The 20,698-nt window shown below is 44.4% G+C and overlaps 1 protein-coding gene across 1 annotated transcript in view; it reads left to right on the top strand.

Moving 5' to 3' along the window:
• The window catches only part of LOC137368734 (FERM and PDZ domain-containing protein 1), a 118,221-nt gene that overhangs the window by 47,147 nt on the left and 50,376 nt on the right, over positions 1-20,698 (top strand). The window contains exons 7-9 of the mRNA XM_068028920.1: positions 8,038-8,163; positions 10,837-10,956; positions 14,694-14,830. Of these exons, the coding sequence (XP_067885021.1) occupies positions 8,038-8,163; positions 10,837-10,956; positions 14,694-14,830 (383 nt within the window). The remainder of the gene's footprint in view (positions 1-8,037; positions 8,164-10,836; positions 10,957-14,693; positions 14,831-20,698) is intronic.

Raw genomic sequence — 20,698 nt, forward strand, 5'->3', positions numbered from 1 at the left:
CCTCTCTAATAATTTCCCTACCACTGACGTAAGGCTCACTGGCCTATAATTTCCTGGATTATCCTTGCTACCCTTCTTAAACAAAGAAACAACATTGGCTATTCTCCAGTCCTCTGGGACTTCACCTGTAGCCAATGAGGATACAAAGCTTTCTGTCAAGGCCCCAGCAATTTCTTTCCTTGCCTCCCTCAGTATTCTGGGGTAGATCCCATCAGGCCCTGGGGACTTATCTACCTTAATGCTTTGCAAGACACCCAACACCTCCTCCTTTTTGATAACGACATGGCCGAGACTATCTACACTGCCTTCCCTAGGCTCATCATCCACCAAGTCCTTATCCTTGGTGATACTGATGCAAAGTACTCATTTAGCACCTCGCCCATTTCCTTTGGCTCCACACATAGATTCCCTCCTCTGACCTTGAGTGGGCCAACCCTTTCCCTGGTTACCCTCTTGCTCTTTATATACGTATAAAAAGCCTTGGGATTTTCCTTAATCCTGTTTTCCAATGACATTTCATGACCCCTTTTAGCCCTCCTGACTCCTTGCTTAAGTTCCTTCCTACTGTCTTTATATTCCTCAAGGGCTTCGTCTGTTCCCAGCCTTCCAGCCCTTACGAATGCTTCCTTTTTCTTTTTGACGAGGCTCACAATATCCCGCGTTATCCTAGGTTCCCGAAACTTGCCAAACTTATCCTTCTTCCTCACAGGAACATGCTGGTCCTGGATTCTAATCAACTGACATTTGAAAGACTCCCACATGTCAGATGTTGATATACCCTCAAACAGCCGCCCCCAGTCTAAATTCTTCAGTTCCTGCCTGATATTGTTATAATTAGCCTTCCCCCAATTTAGCACCGTTTAGTTAATTTCATTAGTTAATTTTTATTACTTCTCAACAACAATAACAATAACTTGCATTTATCTAGCATTTTTAATGTGGTAAAACATCCCAAAGGGTTTCACTGGAGAGTTATCAAAAAAATTGACTCCCTACCATATAAGGAGATATTTGGGCAAATTACAAAAGTCTTGGTCAAAGAGGTAGGTTTTACATTGTTTCTTAAAGAAGGAAAGAGCAGGAGAGAGGTGAAGAGGTTTAGAGAGGAAATTCCAGAGCTTAGGTCCTCGGCAGCTGAAGGCATGGCCACTAACGGTGGAGCAATTAACATTGTGGAGGCTCAAGATCAGATTTTGAGGAACGCAGATATGTCAGAGGGTTGTAGGGCTGGAAGAGGTTACAGAGAGAGGGAAGGGCAAGACCATGGAAGAATTTGAAAACAAGGCCAGCGAGCACAGGGATTATGGGCGAATGGGAACTGGTGATTAGGATATGGACAGCAGGGTTTTGTTTCTGAAGGGTGGAAGATGGGAAGCCAGACAGGAGTGCAGTGGAATAGTCAAGTCCAGCGGTAAAAGCATGGATGAGGGTCCAGCAGCAGATGAACTGAGGCAGGGGCAGAGTCAGGCAATGTTATGGAGGTGGATATAGGCGGTCTTAGTGATGGCATGGATATGTGGTTGGAAGCTCATCTAAGGTCAAATGTGGCACCAAGGTTGCAAACAATCTGGTTCAGCCTCAGGTAGTTGCCAGGTGGAGGGATGGAGTCAGTGGCTAGGGAGCAGAGTTCATAGCGGGGTCCAAAGATAATTGTTTCAGTCTTCCCAATATTTAGTTGGAGGAAATTTCTGCTCATCCAGTACTGGGAAGTCAGACCAGCAATTTGACAATTTAGAGATGGAAGAGAATTGCAGGTCAGTAGCTTCTTTTATAATGTAAACGATTCATTTGGTCGTACAGAACTTGAGTGTTGCAGAAAAAAGATACATGCAGTCAAAGCTTTTCATCTTGCACTCATCAGGACAGATGCAAGAATGCTAAATTTCATAGGGAGGGACAATTTATACTGCATGAGAAAAGGGTGCAGATTGGTTGGCAAGTCGACTCTGATTGATCAAGGCATTGCCATGGAGAATGCATCAGGGAACTATTGTCCCCTACGTTTTTGTTTAATCCAAAAAAGGCGCAATGCCTGGACAAGTTCCTTCTGTCTGCAGAGGACAGGTCCCTGTGTATGAACAATCCCGAGTGTGCTAAGAATTACACTAACAGTCAACTTATATTATCAGTTGGGCTTGCAATGTGGCTCACTTATGCTTGCTAGAAGCTACATATATTCAAAAGCAGGGACCTGCCTTCTGCAGACAAAAGGAACATGTCCAGGCATTGCGCCTTTTTTGAATTAAACAAAAGTATGGGGACAGTAGTTCCTTGGTGCATTCTCCATGGCAATGTCTCGACCAATCAGAGTTGACTTGCCAACCAATCAGCAACCTTTTCTCATGCAGTATAAATTGTTGCACCCTCTGAAATTTAGCATTCTTGCGTCCATCCTGATGAGTGCAAGACGAAAAGCTTCAACACCATGTCGCTTTTTTCAGCAATTTAAACTATGTCATAAATTGCAAGAGCAAGGATTGATTAGACTGTAGCCATCAGCTGAATTGTGAAATGTGCTAACATTGAGGCGACAATGTTGACTGCATTTCAATAGTACATCGTTGGTATTAAAGTGCTTTGGAACATCCTGTGGTCATGAAAGGTGCTACATAAATGCTGTTTCTATTTTTAATGATCAATGAACACTAAACAAGAGCAGTCAAATGAGCTGAACACCTAACAAAACACTGAACAAAAATTACCTATACAGAGGGAGGTTTGTTGGTCAACATTTATTTTTAAATGTGATTTTGAAGGTAATATCCAATGACTTGTTAATTCACTTCATAAGTGGATAAAAGCATTTATCCACAAGGATAAAGAGATTGAGTGGCTAACCTCTGCAGTGAACTCATTCTTGTCAAGATTCATATTTTATCACTGAAATAAACCAATTCTGAAAATGCTTTTCCATTTTTTCAAGCTAATGTGTTCAGCGATTAAAAAAAGCTTTCAAGAGCTTTTATACATTGACAGAACAGCACAGCGATGGATATCAGGACATGGAAGCAATAATTACTGTTTATTTATCAAATGGAGCTTTCTACTGCTAACTGTGAGAGACAATAAGATTCATTAAAGGTCAACACAGTGGGTAGTGCAGGGGGTTCAGGCAGTGGACAGTTCAGTGGGGAGTGGACACTGGATAGTGCAGAGAGTTCGACAGTGGATAGTGCAGGGAGTGTGGATAGTGGATAGTGCAGGGAGTGTGGATAGTGGATAGAGCAGGGAGTTCAGACAGTGGATAGTGCAGGGAGTGTGGATAGTGGATAGAGCAGGGAGTTCAGACAGTGGATAGTGCAGGGAGTGTGGATAGTGGATAGTGCAGGGAGTTCAGACAGTGGATAGTGCAGGGAGTTCAGACAGTGGATAGTGCAGAGAGTGTGTGTGGACAGTGGATAGTGCAGGGAGTTTGGACAGTGGATAGTGCAGGGAGTTCAGACAGTGGATAGTGCAGGGAGTGTGGATAGTGGATAGTGCAGGGAGTTCAGACAGTGGATAGTGCAGGGAGTGTGTGTGGACAGTGGATAGAGCAGAGAGTTTGGACAGTAGATGGTGCAGGGAGTTCAGACAGTGGATAGTGCAGGGAGTGTGGATAGTGGATAGTGCAGGGAGTTCAGACAGTGGATAGTGCAGGGAGTGTGTGTGGACAGTGGATAGTGCAGGGAGTTTGGACAGTGGATAGAGCAGGGAGTTTGGACAGTGGATAGTGCAGGGAGTTCAGACAGTGGATAGTGCAGGGAGTTCAGACAGTGGATAGTGCAGGGAGTGTGTGTGGACAGTGGATAGTGCAGGGAGTTCAGACAGTGGATAGTGCAGAGAGTTCGGACAGTGGATAGTGCAGGGAGTTTGGACAGTGAATAGTGCAGGGAGTTTGGACAGTGGATAGTGCAGAGAGTTCGGACAGTGGATAGTGCAGGGAGTTCGGACAGTGGATAGTGCAGGGAGTTCGGACAGTGGATAGTGCAGGGAGTTTGGACAGTGGATAGTGCAGGGAGTTCGGACAGTGGATAGTGCAGGGAGTTCAGACAGTGGATAGTGCAGGGAGTTCGGACAGTGGATAGTGCAGGGAGTTTGGACAGTGGATAGTGCAGGGAGTTTGGACAGTGGATAGTGCAGGGAGTTCGGACAGTGGATAGTGCAGGGAGTTCAGACAGTGGATAGTGCAGGGAGTTCGGACAGTGGATAGTGCAGGGAGTTTGGACAGTGGATAGTGCAGGGAGTTTGGACAGTGGATAGTGCAGGGAGTTCAGACAGTGGATAGTGCAGGGACTGTGTGTGGACAGTGGATAGTGCAGGGAGTTCAGACAGTGGATAGTGCAGGGAGTTCAGACAGTGGATAGTGCAGGGAGTGTGTGTGGACAGTGGATAGTGCAGGGAGTTCAGACAGTGGATAGTGCAGAGAGTTCGGACAGTGGATAGTGCAGGGAGTTTGGACAGTGAATAGTGCAGGGAGTTTGGACAGTCGATAGTGCAGAGAGTTCGGACAGTGGATAGTGCAGGGAGTTTGGACAGTGAATAGTGCAGGGAGTTTGGACAGTGGATAGTGCAGGGAGTTCAGACAGTGGATAGTGCAGGGAGTTCGGACAGTGGATAGTGCAGGGAGTTTGGACAGTGGATAGTGCAGGGAGTTCAGACAGTGGATAGTGCAGGGAGTTCAGACAGTGGATAGTGCAGGGAGTTCAGACAGTGGATAGTGCAGGGAGTTCAGACAGTGGATAGTGCAGGGAGTTCAGACAGTGGATAGTGCAGGGAGTGTGTGTGGACAGTGGATAGTGCAGGGAGTTTGGACAGTGGATAGTGCAGGGAGTTTGGACAGTGGATAGTGCAGGGAGTTTGGACAGTGGATAGTGCAGGGAGTTTGTGTGGACAGTGGATAGTGCAGGGAGTGTGTGTGGACAGTGGATAGTGCAGGGAGTTTGGACAGTGGATAGTGCAGGGAGTTTGGACAGTGGATAGTGCAGGGAGTTCAGACAGTGGATAGTGCAGGGAGTGTGTGTGGACAGTGGATAGTGCAGGGAGTTTGGACAGTGGATAGTGCAGGGAGTTTGGACAGTGGATAGTGCAGGGAGTTTGTGTGGACAGTGGATAGTGCAGGGAGTTTGGACAGTGGATAGTGCACGGAGTTTGGACAGTGGATAGTGCAGGGAGTTCAGACAGTGGATAGTGCAGGGAGTGTGTGTGGACAGTGGATAGTGCAGGGAGTTCAGACAGTGGATAGTGCAGGGAGTTCAGACAGTGGATAGTGCAGGGAGTTTGGACAGTGGATAGTGCAGGGAGTTTGTGTGGACAGTGGATAGTGCAGGGAGTTTGGACAGTGGATAGTGCAGGGAGTGTGTGTGGACAGTGGATAGTGCAGGGAGTTTGGACAGTGGATAGTGCAGGGAGTTCAGACAGTGGATAGTGCAGGGAGTTTGGACAGTGGATAGTGCAGGGAGTTTGTGTGGACAGTGGATAGTGCAGGGAGTTTGGACAGTGGATAGTGCAGGGAGTGTGTGTGGACAGTGGATAGTGCAGGGAGTTTGGACAGTGGATAGTGCAGGGAGTTCAGACAGTGGATAGTGCAGGGAGTTTGGACAGTGGATAGTGCAGGGAGTTCAGACAGTGGATAGTGCAGGGAGTTCAGACAGTGGATAGTGCAGGGAGTTCAGACAGTGGATAGTGCAGGGAGTTTGTGTGGACAGTGGATAGTGCAGGGAGTTTGGACAGTGGATAGTGCAGGGAGTTCAGACAGTGGATAGTGCAGGGAGTTTGGACAGTGGATAGTGCAGGGAGTTCAGACAGTGGATCGTGCAGGGAGTTTGGACAGTGGATAGTGCAGGGAGTTCAGACAGTGGGTAGTGCAGGGAGTTTGGACAGTGGATAGTGCAGGGAGTTCAGACAGTGGATAGTGCAGGGAGTTCAGACAGTGGATAGTGCAGGGAGTGTGTGTGGACAGTGGATAGTGCAGGGAGTTCAGACAGTGGATAGTGCAGGGAGTTTGGACAGTGGATAGTGCAGGGAGTGTGTGTGGACAGTGGATAGTGCAGGGAGTTCAGACAGTGGATAGTGCAGGGAGTGTGTGTGGACAGTGGATAGTGCAGGGAGTTTGGACAGTGGATAGTGCAGGGAGTTTGGACAGTGGATAGTGCAGGGAGTTCAGACAGTGGATAGTGCAGGGAGTGTGTGTGGACAGTGGATAGTGCAGGGAGTTTGGACAGTGGATAGTGCAGGGAGTTTGGACAGTGGATAGTGCAGGGAGTTCAGACAGTGGATAGTGCAGGGAGTTCAGACAGTGGATAGTGCAGGGAGTGTGTGTGGACAGTGGATAGTGCAGGGAGTTCAGACAGTGGATAGTGCAGGGAGTTCAGACAGTGGATAGTGCAGGGAGTTCAGACAGTGGATAGTGCAGGGAGTTTAGACAGTGGATAGTGCAGGGAGTTCAGACAGTGGATAGTGCAGGGAGTTCAGACAGTGGATAGTGCAGGGAGTTCAAACAGTGGATAGTGCAGGGAGTTCAGACAGTGGATAGTGCAGGGAGTTCAAACAGTGGATAGTGCAGGGAGTTTGGACAGTGGATAGTGCAGGGACTGTGTGTGGACAGTGGATCGTGCAGGGAGTTCAGACAGTGGATAGTGCAGGGAGTTTGGACAGTGGATAGTGCAGTGAGTTTGGACAGTGGATAGTGCAGGGAGTTTGGACAGTGGATAGTGCAGGGAGTTCAGACAGTGGATAGTGCAGGGAGTTCAAACAGTGGATAGTGCAGGGAGTTTGGACAGTGGATAGTGCAGGGAGTGTGTGTGGACAGTGGATAGTGCAGGGAGTTTGGACAGTGGATAGTGCAGGGAGTTCAGACAGTGGATAGTGCAGGGAGTGTGTGTGGACAGTGGATAGTGCAGGGAGTTCAGACAGTGGATAGTGCAGGGAGTGTGTGTGGACAGTGGATAGTGCAGGGAGTTCAGACAGTGGATAGTGCAGGGAGTTCAGACAGTGGATAGTGCAGGGAGTTCAAACAGTGGATAGTGCAGGGAGTTTGGACAGTGGATAGTGCAGGGAGTGTGTGTGGACAGTGGATCGTGCAGGGAGTTCAGACAGTGGATAGTGCAGGGAGTTCAGACAGTGGATAGTGCAGGGAGTGTGTGTGGACAGTGGATCGTGCAGGGAGTTCAGACAGTGGATAGTGCAGGGAGTTCAGACAGTGGATAGTGCAGGGAGTTCAAACAGTGGATAGTGCAGGGAGTTCAGACAGTGGATAGTGCAGGGAGTTTGGACAGTGGATAGTGCAGGGAGTTCAGACAGTGAATAGTGCAGGGAGTGTGTGTGGACAGTGGATAGTGCAGGGAGTTCAGACAGTGGATAGTGCAGGGAGTGTGTGTGGACTGTGGATAGTGCAGGGAGTTCAGACAGTGGATAGTGCAGGGAGTTCGGACAGTGGATAGTGCAGGGAGTTTAGACAGTGGATAGTGCAGGGAGTGTGTGTGGACTGTGGATAGTGCAGGGAGTTCAGACAGTGGATAGTGCAGGGAGTTTGGACAGTGGATAGTGCAGGGAGTTCGGACAGTGGATAGTGCAGGGAGTGTGTGTGGACAGTGGATAGTGCAGGGAGTTTGGACAGTGGATAGTGCAGGGAGTTCGGACAGTGGATAGTGCAGGGAGTGTGTGTGGACTGTGGATAGTGCAGGGAGTTCAAACAGTGGATAGTGCAGGGAGTTCAGACAGTGGATAGTGCAGGGACTGTGTGTGGACAGTGGATAGTGCACGGGGTTTGCATAGTCCAGACAGTGAATAGTGCAGGGTGTGCAGACTGTGGCTATTACACGGAGTGAGAACAATGGATAGTGCAGGATGTTAGAAATGTTTTAGGGCCATACTGATGCTTTTGTGTTTCTGGAAAGTGCCTTTAATCACATTCCGTCCAGAGTGTTCTTATAAAGGAGGAGTGCTGTGTGACTGCAGGCTGCACATGGATAACTGTAACATGAGTCCTCAGTTGGGTCATGTGGAAATCCAGAAAGGCAATGAGAATTGAACTTAACCCCTTTCTTCTGTAATTGACAGGATATCATCCTAACTCTGAAGTCAAAGCTGTCCATCCGCTGTATTGAACATTTCGCTCTTGCTTTGAAGGAGCGGTACAGTGTCACCAAGGTCCATCTCTTACATGATGATGAGATCATTGAGCAGGTACGATGAGTATTCTGTGCATTGGGCACATGAGGGGATGATAGTCATGAGAATTTGCAAGCTCTTGTGAAATTTAAGTTACCCATCCTCTACATCTACAGAGTAAAACCCTTAGCTACCCACTATATCTGTCTACTGTATTACCTTACGTTGGTCTGCTGCTGATTTCACCAAGTCAGGCATTGTTTAAAATTTCATTCCTTCTGCAGAAGCCTGGAAAAACTGTTTGATTCATGGAGGCTTTGTAGTGAAGTCTGCATAAAAGCAGCATCTCTTGTTTTTATCAAAATCAGGTGCGGCATTAATGTTGCTGATCAATATCAGACTGTATTATAGTCACTCAATCCCAATGGCACATTTAACAAGATACCATTTACTGTGTATTGTAAACATTTCAATAGTTATGTAACTAGGGAGAGATTAGCGAAAGTAAAAGTGGGCCAAGACAGATGAAAGTATAATGGAGAATAGGAAATGGCAGAGACATTAAACAAATACTTTCACAATAGAAGACACAAAAACATTCCGTAAATAATAGGGAACCAAAGATTTACCAAGAATGAGGAACTTAAAGAAATCAGTAAAAGTAAAGAAATAGTACTGGAGAAATTATTAGGGCTATGTAGTAACAGATTCTCCAGACTGGACGACCTGATTACTTGCCTCCTAGGGTTATAAATGAGGTAGCTGCAGAGGTAGTGGATGTATTGGTTTTAATCTTCCAGAATTCCTTAGTTTTTTTTTATTCGTTCATGGGATGTGGGCGTCGCTGGCTAGGCCAGCATTTATTGCCCATCCCTAATTGCCCTTGAGAAGGTGGTGGTGAGCTGCCTTCTTGAACTGCGGCAGTCCATGTAGGGTAGGTACACCCACAGTGCTGTTAGGAAGACTCTAGAACAATTCCCAAGGATTGAAAGATAGCAAACATAATCCCGTTATTTAAGAAAGAAGGAAGAGAGAAAAAGGGGAACTAAAGGCCAGTTAGCCTAACATCAATAGTAGGTAAAATGCTAGAATCTATTATTAGGGACATGGACATGGTAACAAGGCACTTAGAAAATCATAATATGATTAAGCAGAGTCAACACGGATTTATGAAAGGGAAATCATGTTTGACAAATCTGTGAGAGTTTTTTGAGGATGTAACTAGTAAAATGGATAAGGTCGAACCAGTGGATTTAGTGTATTAGGATTTTCAAAAAGCATTCGATAAGGTGCCACACAAGAGGTTATTCCACAAAATTATGACTCATAGGATTGGGGGCAATATATTAGCATGGATTGGGGATAGGTTAATGGGCAGACACCAGAGAGTAGGAATAAGGGGACATTATCTGGTTGGCAAGCTGTAACTAGCTGGGTACCACAAATACTTGGGCCTCAGCTATTTATCATCTATATTAATGACTTAGATGAGGGGATTGAGTGTAATGTATCCAAGTTTGCTGACAATACAACGTTAGGTGGGAAAGTATGCAGTGAGGAGGACGCAGAGTCTCCAGAGGGATATAAACAGTTTGACAAGTGGGCAAGAATATGGCCAATGAAATACGCAATGGCAAAGTGTGAAGTTATCACCTTGGTGGGAAAAATAAAAAAGCAGATTGTTTTTTGAATAGTGAAAGACTGCGAAATGTTTGCATTCAGAGCGATCTGGGTGTCATTGTACACGAATCACAGAAAGTTAACTAGCAGGTACCGCAATTAGGAAGGCAAATAGTATGTTAGCTTTTGTTACAAAGAGATAAGAGTAAAGATGTCTTACTACAATTATACAGGGCACTGGTGAGGCCACACCTGGAGTACTGTGTGCAATTTTGGTCTCCTTACCTAAGGAAGGATACGCTTTCCCTAGTGGGAGTACAACAAAGGTTCACTGGGATGAGGGGATTGTCCAATGAGGAGAGATTGAGTAGACTAGGTCTATTTTCCCTGGAGTTTAGAATAATGAGAGGTGAGCTAATTGAAATATATAAAATTCTTAAGGGTTTTGACAGGGTAGATGCTGATAAAATATTTCCCCTTGTTGGGGAATCTAGAACATAGGGTCACAGTCTTAGAATAAGGGCTCTTCGGACTGAGATGAAGAGAAAATTCTTCACTCAAAGAGTTGTGAATCTTTTGAATTCTCTACTCCAGAGAGTGTGGATGTTCAGTTGTTGAGTAAATTCCAGTAATAGGTTGATAGATTTTTGGGTACTAAGTGCTTGAAGGATTTTGGGGATAGTGTGGGAAGCTGGAATTCAGGTATGGTCAGCCCTAATCTTGTTGAATGGGGGAGCAGGCTTGAAGGGCCAAATGGCCTACTCCAGTTCCTATTTCTTCTGTTCTTATGTTTAATCTGCTGAACTGCAATAAACATATGGAAACCTATTCAAAGTTCAAAATCCAGTGTTTTTTTGGAAACCTACTAAAAATAGCGTTGGATCTAAAACAATTAAAGAGCACACTATATCAAGGGGATCTGGACCTCTCTTGACAAAGGGAAGCCTGCTAGGTTGATGTCACAAAATTTATCCAGGAACGATGCATTCCTCCTGGCCCCAACATCACCCAATGAGAGGATGCTTCCAGTTAAAAGATAAGCTTAAAGAAATTGATGTATTAATTATTTCCAAGATGTGACAGTAATAAATTAATTATTGGTGTAAATGTTTTCTACCCTTGTCACAGGTAGTTCAGAAGCGAGAACCCCACGACTATAGATGTCTCTTCAGGGTGTGTTTCCTGCCAAGAGATCCGCTCGTGCTTTTACAAGATGATCCAGTTGCTTTTGAATACCTCTACTTGCAGGTATCCGTTTGAGTTGAAGCATCACAGTAAACCCCTTTATAAAGATCATGACCAGGACCAAATACTTCACATTGTCCAGAACAGTGGAACCAGAGGACACAGCCTGTGCTTAATTTGGGGTAGATTCAAAACTAATCTGCAAAAACAATATTTCAATGAGTGAGTGGCCAATCTATTGAAGATACTCCCAAGGGAGTTGATGGAAGCAGCTAGTATTGGCTGATTCAAATAAAAATTAGATAAATTTCTTTCAGAAAACAACATTTTGGAATACTGTATATTAGTAATTTGAGACATGACTTGTGGTAAGTGTAGCATGTTTGGGAGGAACAGGTGACTTTGGTTTTCCTCAACCCATGTCTGGTTCTGTTGGAAACTAATTGATAGAGATTAACTGCTATGATTAGTCAATAATCCCATTATCATTGTATCATTGAACTATCAAGATTGTAGAAGGCAAACTAGACAGACCTTGATCTTTTTCTAATAAATAAAACCAGAAAGTGCTGGAAATCCTCAGCAGGTCAGGCAGCATCTGTGGAGATAGAAACAGAGTTAACACATCAAGTCTGTGATCTTGATCTTTTTATGTTATTACGAAAGTGCCTCTGTTTTGTTAAATATATTTTTTGAGGATTAATTTTTGAAAGATTGAAGAAATTTTAAACTTTGGGGTTTTCAAAGGGGGTCATGTAAAGGCCACTTGACATTGAGAAACAGTCCCTGGTAATATTTTTAAAAGGGGCACTGAGACACTGAGAGGTCTTGTGAGGAAAACAAGCCTTTCTGGGAAACTTCCTGACTTCCAGCAATAACAAGACTTTGCGGGAAACCACCTGACTTCCAGCTCAATAAATAGCAGAGAACTTTGGACACCTGGAGAAGTTGTTTACAAAGAAGTGACAGGTCAAGATTGATGGAGGTCAAAAGGTTGACCTCCTGTAGTCAGTTTTGCTTTTGAATTATTTTGAATTCGGGTTGAACTGTATAAAAAGGGAGAGAACTTCCAAGGAGAGAAGAGAACTTCTAAGGAGAGAAGAGAATTCCCAAAGGAGGAGAGAAGGCCACAACCCAGCTTAGCTTTCCAGCACCTCTCTAAAAGACCCTGAGAAGTCCACTGTGTCAACTCATCTCATCTCCTGTCTTTGAAGAAAAGCCTGCTAAATTAATTCTCAACATTGCCTAAAAAGAACTGTCCTAAAAGATCCCAGTGACCCATCTACATGTACTCAGAGGCCAGACTGTATGCCAGTTTTGGAATACAACATTTCTCATCTGCTGTTTCTTCAAGAATGAGGAAGTATTCAGCCCAAGTAATAGAGCTCTAAAAACAAAAATACCTTTATTTTTCTGGTTAACCGGTGTATGTGAGTGTGAGGGGCTAAGCTGAAAAGGGGACTTTAATATTTCAATCTGTGTGTTTATGCTTTACTTCATTACTGGTTGAGACTTGTTTTATAATAAACTGATAATTTTGTTGTTTATTAAAGAAACCTGGGTTGGCGTGTTTTATTCTGGGATACAAATAGAGTATAAGATTGACTGTAAGCGAGAAAAAAAATTTAAATATATGTTGTGACCCATGGAGAAGTGGAACTAGAATAAACAGTGCATTCCTCTTACCTCGGTTGTACCAATGTCTACCAATTCCTATGTTCCTTTGATGTCCTATATTTATGGACAAAGCTATAGCCGACCTGTGGGAATGAATGACCTCAGTTATGTGGAGAGACTAGAGATGATGGGATTGTTCACTGCAGAGCAGAGAAAGTTAGGGGAAGATTTAATGGAGGTGTCCAAAATCATGAGGGGTCTTGATAGAGTAAAAAAGAAGAAACTGTTTTCACTGGCAGTGGGACAATAACCAGAGGACACAGATTTAAGGTAATTGGCAAAAGAACTGGGGGGCAGATGAGATTAATATTTTTTATGTAGCGTGTTGTTATGATCTCAAATGCACTACCTAAAGAGAAATGGGTCCTCCAGAAAAACAAATAAAGTTTGAAGCTGGTTTCAAGCTAAAAGTCATAACACTTGCTAACTTGTCAAATAGCTGTGCTGCAGCGAGGGTATTTGGCGTCAGTGAAAAACCTGTGTGAGAACGGAAGAAGGAATCAGATCTGAAGAAGATGCCCAAGACCCAATGCACCATGAGATCAGGGACCAGTCACTGGCCTGATCTTGAGAAGCAGGTATCAGAATGGGTCCTCGAAAGTCGTCACAATGGTTACATCATCACCAGAAATGCAATGAGCATATAAACATTTAAGTGGGCCAAATCAAACCCTGAGTCCAGGAAAGATTTCAGAGCAACGGCTATTTGGCATAGCCGCTTTATGGAACGAAAATGTCTTGATTTGTGGCAGAACACCAAGATTGCTCAGAGACTACCAAAAGACCTTGATGCCAAAATTACCAGTTTCCAGCGATTCATCATCAGACAGTGGCAAAAACACAAGTACCCATTATGCTACATTGGCAACATGAATAAAATACCCATGAATTTCAATATGCCCAGCAACTGCACTGTGGAGTCGAAAGGTTTGAAAACAGTTCTAGTGAAAACTACAGGACACGAGAAGACAAGATTCACGGTGGTACTAGCCTGCATGGCCGACGGAACAAAATTAAAGCCTACGGTAATTTTCAAATGTAAAACAATGCCGAACATCACATTCCCTGCAGGAGTTTTTGTGCATGTCTATGACAAGGGTTGGATGGATGAGGATAAAGTGACGTTATGAATCGACAATGTTTGGAATAGGCACCCCAGTGACCTATGTAATGGATACAGCTTATTGGTGCGGGACATTTTCAGATCCCATATAACCGATGAGATCAAGAAGTGCCTGCGAAGAAATAACATCCACATTGCAGTTATACCGGGGGTCTAATGTCCATAGTTCAACCTTTGGATGTGTGCCTCAACAAGCCATTCAAGGACCATGTTCGCTTTGAATGGAATAGGTGGATGGTTGTTGGAGAAAAAACCTTCACAAAGAGTGGAAATGTGTGGCTGCCTGGTTGATGTTTTGTATGGTTTCATCATCAAATCGTGGGATGCTATTAGTGCACAAACTGTCATCAGATTGTTCAAAGAATATGGAATATCCAATTCATTGGCTAGAGAGGAAGATGATTTGTTGTGGAGGGATGATTATGAATCTGAAAGTGCCACATCTGATCCAGAGTGAGATCCTTACAATGATGTCATAGCCAAAGTGACTCAATGTATTCGATTAAGTCTTTGTGTTTGATGCCGAAAACAATGAATTTGATGGATTTTAAGATACTTGGATTGTGGTTAAAGGTATCTTTGTAGAATTAATTTATTCAATAAACTGTGCCACATTGATTTAATATGAATTACTGGTGTTTTTTTTCACATTTCAATATGGTGACCACCCACACTCACACCCACAACGGTGGATCACATTTTATACTCGGCATTTAAGTTGACCCCTGTTTTTGGAATGATATTTGGAGGCTTCAAAGGTCAACTTATACGCTGCAATCTACAGTACTTGAAAAGGAAACATTTGCAGAGCTATTGGAAAAGAGCAGGGGAGTGGGACTAATTGGATAGTTCTTTCAAGAAACTAGCACAGGCACGATGGGCTTCTTCTGTGCTGTATAATCTTATGATTTTATGAAAGCATTTATAAATGGTGGTAAAATGCATCAGACATTTTCTAGATAGCTGTGTGTGGTGACTTTAGTGGTCTTCTCTTTTACAGAGTTGCAATGATGTGCTGCAGGAAAAGTTTGCTATGGAGATGAAATGCAACACTGCTATTCGTCTCGCAGCACTGCAGATTCAGGAGTGCATCCTCAGCTCCAAGCAGTCTCAGAGAATCTCCATGAAGTACATTGAGTGAGTCAACATGCTCGCAGCATTGAACTGTGCATTGCTTCAGCTATATTTAAAAGCTGCACGTCATACCAAACTATGTTCACACGACACTGATAGCTCGTTAGCAAGACCCTTGATACATCTCATTAGCAAAACTCTTCGTTAGCCAGTCTTCTTCTTAGTGGGACCTCTCATTAGCTAGTCTCCTAGTTAGCAAGATTCCTCATTAATGAGATTCCTTGTTAGCGAGACTTTTGGTTAGAGGAATTCATTGTTAGCGAGACTTATAGTCCACAAGACCTCAGTAGCCAGACACCTCATTAGCAAGACTCCTCATTAACAGCACTCATTGTTCGTGAGACTCCTGGTTAGAGGAACATCTCAATTGTGAGTCACCTCACTAACTTGTCACAGAATTAGCCCATTACTCCCTTTAAAGTGAGGTCAACCTTGGATTTCTGCACTTGAGGACCTCCTCATTGGCACTCCATAGTTCTTCAGACTTCATAGAATCATAGAAAGTTTAAGGCACAGAAAGAGGCCACTTAGCCCATCATGTCTGTGCCAGCCGAAAAACAATCCACCTTTTCTAATCCCACCTTCCAGCATTTGGTCCGTGGCCTGCAGATTACGGCACTTGAGGTGCATATCCAGACTCCGTTTGAATGAGTTGAGGGTCTCTGCCGCAACTACCCTTTCAGGCAGTGAGTTCCAGACCATCACCACTCTCTGGGTGAAAAAGTTTTTCCTCATCTCCCCTCTAATTTTTCTACCAATTACTTTAAATCTATGCCCCCTCGTCACTGACCCTTCACCACCACTCTTTCCAGGCCCCTCAAAATGTTGTACGTTTCAATCAGATCTCCTCTCAGCCTTCTCTGTTCCAAGGAGACCAACCCCAGCCTGTCCAATCTTTCCTCATAACTGCAATTTTCCAGTCCTGGCAACATCCTCGAAAATCTCCTCTGTACCCTCTCTAGTGCAATTACATCCATTCTGTAATGAGGTGACCAGCACTGTACACAGTACTCAAGTTGTGGCATAACCAATGATTTATACAATTCCAGCATAACCTTCCTGCTCTAGTATTCCATACCTTAGCTAATAAAGGAAAGAATTCCATATGCCTTGTTAACCACTTTATTGACCTGTCCTGCTACCTTCAGGGATCTGTGGACATTCACTCCAAGGTCCCTTACTTCCTCTACACTTCTCAGTATTTTCCCATTAATCATGTATTCCTTTGCCTTGTTTGACCTCCCCAAATGCATCACCTCACACTTCTCCAAGTTGAATTCCATTTGCCACTTTTCTGCCCATCTGATCAGACCATCAATATCTAACTGCAGCCTACAGCTATCCTCCTCGCTATCTACCACACGGCCAATCGTTGTGTTGTCCGCAAACATCTTGATCATGCCCCCTACATTTACATCCAAATCATTAATATACACCACAAAAAGCAGGCGGCCCAGCACTGAGCCCTGTGGAACACTACTGGAAACAGCCCTCCAGTCGCTAAAACAGCCATCAACAATTACCCTTTGTTTCCTGCCACTGAGCCAATTTTGTACCCACCTTGCTGCATTTTCCTGGATCCCAGAGGATTTTTTTGTTAACCAGTCTGCCATGTGGGACCTTGTCAAAAACCTTGCTAAAATCCATGTAGACTACATCAACTGCACTACCCTCATCTATCTTCCTTGTTACTTCTTCAAAAAATTCAATCAATTTGGTCAAACAAGATCTTCCCTTAACAAATCCATGCTGACTATCCTTGATTAACCTATGCCTTTCTAAGTGACAGTTTACCCTGTCTCTCAGAATAGATTCCAATAACTTGCCCACTACTGAGGTTAAACTCACTGGCCTGTAATTATTCGGTATATCCTTCGCTCCCTTTTTAAACAGAGGTACAATGTTAGCAATTCTCCAATCCTCCAGCACCACACCTGTATCCAGTGAGGACTGGAAAATGATGGTCAGATCCTTTGCTATTTCCTCTCTTGTTTCTTTTAACAGCCTAGGATACATTTCATCTGGCCCTGGCGATTTATCAACTTTCAAGGATGCTAATCCCATTAATACTTCCTCTCTCCCTATGTTTATCATATCCAATACTTCACACTCTTCCTCCTTAACTACAATATCTGCATTGTCCCCCTCTTTTGTGAAGGCAGAAGCAAAGTATTCATTAAGAACCATACCAATATCTTCCGCTCCTACACATAGGTTACCTTTTTGGTCTTTTATGGGCCTTACTCTCTCCTTAGTTATCCTCTTACTCTTAATGTATTGATAAAACATCTTTGAGTTCAACTTGATTTTGCTTGCAATATTCTTTCATGATTTCTCTTTGCTTTCCTAATTTCCTTTTTGATTTCACCCCTCCACTTTCTATACACCTCTTGGCTTTCTGTAGTATTGAGTTCTCGGTGTCGGACATAAGCTTTCCTTTTCTTCCTTATCTTACCTTGTAGGCTCCTTGACATCCATGGGGCTTTAGATTTGGCCGCCTCACCCTTTTTCTTTGTGGGAACATGCTTACCCTGAACCCCTTGAATCTCACCTGTTCTGACACTGATTTACCTTCAAGTAGCTGTTTCCAGTCCACTTTCCCTTAATCACTCCTCAGTTTAGTAAAATTGACCTTGCCCCAATTGAGAACTGCAACAGTTCTATCCTTGTCCTTTTCCATAATTATATTAAAACTGACTGAATTATGATCACTACCACCAAAATGCTCTCCCACTGCCACTCCTTCCACCTGCTCATCTTCATTTTCTAAAACTAAGTCTAAAACTGCACCCTTTCTTGTTGGACTTGCTGCATACTGGGCAAAAAAGTTCTCCTGAATGCACCTCATGAATTCCGCTCCCTCAGTTCCTTTCGCATTAAAACTATCCCAGTTTATATTGGGGTAATTAAAATCCCCTACTATTATTGCCCTATTGTTGTTGCACTTCTCAGAGATTGGCCTACATATCTGCTCTTCTATCTCCCTCTGACCGTTTGGGGGTCTACAGTACGCTCCCAGTCGTGTGATTGTCCCATTTTTGTTCCTAAGCTCAAATCATATGGCTTCATTTGATGAATCTTCCAACATATTATCCCTCCTCACAATTGTAATAGTTTCCTTGACCAAAATTGCCACCACCCCTCCTTTCTTATCCCCCTCCCTATTGCGTCTGAAAACACTGTAACCAGGAACGTTGAGCTCCCATTCCTGTCCCTCCTTAAGCCATGTTTCTGTAATAGCTATGATATCATACTGCCATCTGTCTATCTGTGCCCTCAGCTCATCTGCTTTATTTGCTGTACTCCTTGCATTGAAATAGATACCCTTGAGCGCTGCCAAACTCTTTTTTTTATTTTCGAACCCTCGTTTCCTCTGTCTTCCAGACTCATCCATTAATTTTCCACCTTCCATTTTAATTTCTGATTTTGTCCCAGCTGAGTCTACCCTCAGGTCTCCATCCCCCTGCCAAACTAGTTTAAACCCTCCCCAACAGCACTAGCAAAATGTCCCGCAAGGAACTCAGTCCAGGCTCTGTTCAGGTGCAACCCGTCCAGCTTGTACAGGTCCCATCTCCCCCAGAGCCAGTCCCAATGTCCCAGGAATCTGAATCCCTCCCTCCTGCACCATCTTTCCAGTCAAGCATTCATCCGTCTTATCCTTCTATTTCTATATTCACTTGCCGATGGCACTGGGAGTAATCCAGAGATTACTACTTTTGAGGTCTTGCTTGCCAATTTCTTACCTAGCTCCCTAAATTCTGACTGCAAGACCACATCCCTCTTTCTACCTATGTTGTTAGTTCCAATGTGAACCACGACTGCTGCCTGTTCACCCTCCCCCTTCAGGATGCTTTCCAGCCGCTCAATTACATCCTTGACCCTGGCACCAGGGAGGCCACACACCATCCTGGATTCACATCTGTGGCCAAAGAAATGCCTGTCTGTTCCCCTGACTATTGAATCACCTATCATTATGGCTCTTTCAGTCTTCCCTGTACCCCACTGTGCAGCTGAGCCATCCGCGGTGCCATGGACTTGGCTCTGGCTGCACTCCTCAGGTGAAGCATCACTTTCCTCAGTATTCAGAACTGAATACCTGTTGGAGAGTGAGATGCATTCAGGGGTCTCCTGCACTACCTGCCTGATTCTTTTTGACTGTCTGGTGGTCACCCATTCCCTCTCTCCCTGCATACTCTTAAGCTGTGGGGTGACCACATCTATCAATGTGCTATCCACGTAGCTCTCATCCTCATGAATGCACCACAGTGTCGCCAGCTGCCGCTCAAGCTCCAAAAGCCGGAGTTCAAGCTGCTTCAATTGGCGACACTTCCTGCACAGATGGTTCTCCAGGATACAGGAAGCATCCTGGAGCTCCCTCATAGCACAGGAGGTGCACTTTTGAGGTTGAAGCAATCCTGCCATTCCTTTATTTATTAGTTGACCCTTTGCTACTGCTAAAAATACCTTACCAATACTAAAACAGCTTAGAATTATTAATAAAACCTTACTAGCACTGATAAATCCTACTAAAAATCAATACAGATCACTAGTTAAAATAAACCTTACTCAAAAAAACCAGCTACTCACTTGTTCTTTATTATTAAGCTATTTACACACACACCCTAACACTGGTGTACTAACCCAGCTATTTAGAGTTATTTCCTAACAGCAGTTACTCACCAACCAATCACCTTGCAGCTTTCCTGTGCCATCACTATTCACTTTGTTTTCAAACTCCGGCGTGCCTGGACTCCCCTCCGCTGTTCTCCTGGAAGTTAAGTGCTCTAGGCCGTTATCCTCGGGCTATATCTATCCGCTTCTCGCTCTGTGTTCTTCCTGCAGGTCTACTGTTTTCCTGGAAGGTAAGTGCTCTAGGCCGCGATTCTCGGGCTGAATTTATCCGCTCCTTGCTCCGTGTTCTTCTCATAGGTCCACTGCCCTCCTGGAAGGTAAGTGCTCTAGGCCGCGATTCTCGGGCTGAATTTATCCGCTCCTTGCTCCGTGTTCTTCTCATAGGTCCACTGCCCTCCTGGAAGGTAAGGGCTCTAGGCCGTGATCCTCGGCTATATTTATCCGCTTATCACTCCGTGTTCTTCCTCTCCGCTGCTCTCCCAGAAGGTAGGTGCAAATTGGGGCAGGAATCAAGCAGGCAGGGAGCCAAGGCAAGCACTAAACCCCTCTGACCTCAACACTGTGAGGCTCAGGCATTCTTCACTCCCATATGTAGTCGGCATGACCTCGGTCAGCTGCCACCTGAAGCAGTAGCCGGCTGGCGAACGGAAACGCAATGTTGGGCTATAGTCCTCCTGACCCAACAAAGAAAGTTAAAATTAAAGAAAACACTTACCTGTTTGGATCTCTTGTGGCACCAGCTCCTCTTCCCCCTGTCCTCACCTGAGCAGGAAGTCCACAACAGCTTTCCCACACAGGCCACAGATTGCAATAACAGTTGGACCCTGATGACGTCTTCGGGGCCCAATCTGCATATTCAAAGAAGCACCCTACTGAGCTAAATTTCCAGACTGCAGGATATGGATACAATGCAATGCAAAAGGGGACGTTAAATATTTATGTTTCCTTTGTGTCCAATTGGAACAAAGGAATTGCAAGACAAAAAAAGACCAAGTGCCATCTATCTCATTCACCTTCTACTATCCTCGTAACCACATGATACAATAATGGAGTTGTTGAATAATTATAACAATCAATCTTTATCAATTAGTCTACAACAGACCCAGTATAAGGTGAGGAAACCTCAGTGGTGGGAGCTTTGGGAACCATAGGTCCAAAATTACCTGCTCCTCCCACGCATGCTACACTCACCATGTTGACTTCAGATCGATGTTTCATCCATTGACTAATAATGGCCCT

This window comes from Heterodontus francisci, chromosome 4 (genome assembly GCF_036365525.1).
Source record: "Heterodontus francisci isolate sHetFra1 chromosome 4, sHetFra1.hap1, whole genome shotgun sequence".
NCBI classification, from domain to species: Eukaryota; Metazoa; Chordata; class Chondrichthyes; order Heterodontiformes; family Heterodontidae; genus Heterodontus; species Heterodontus francisci.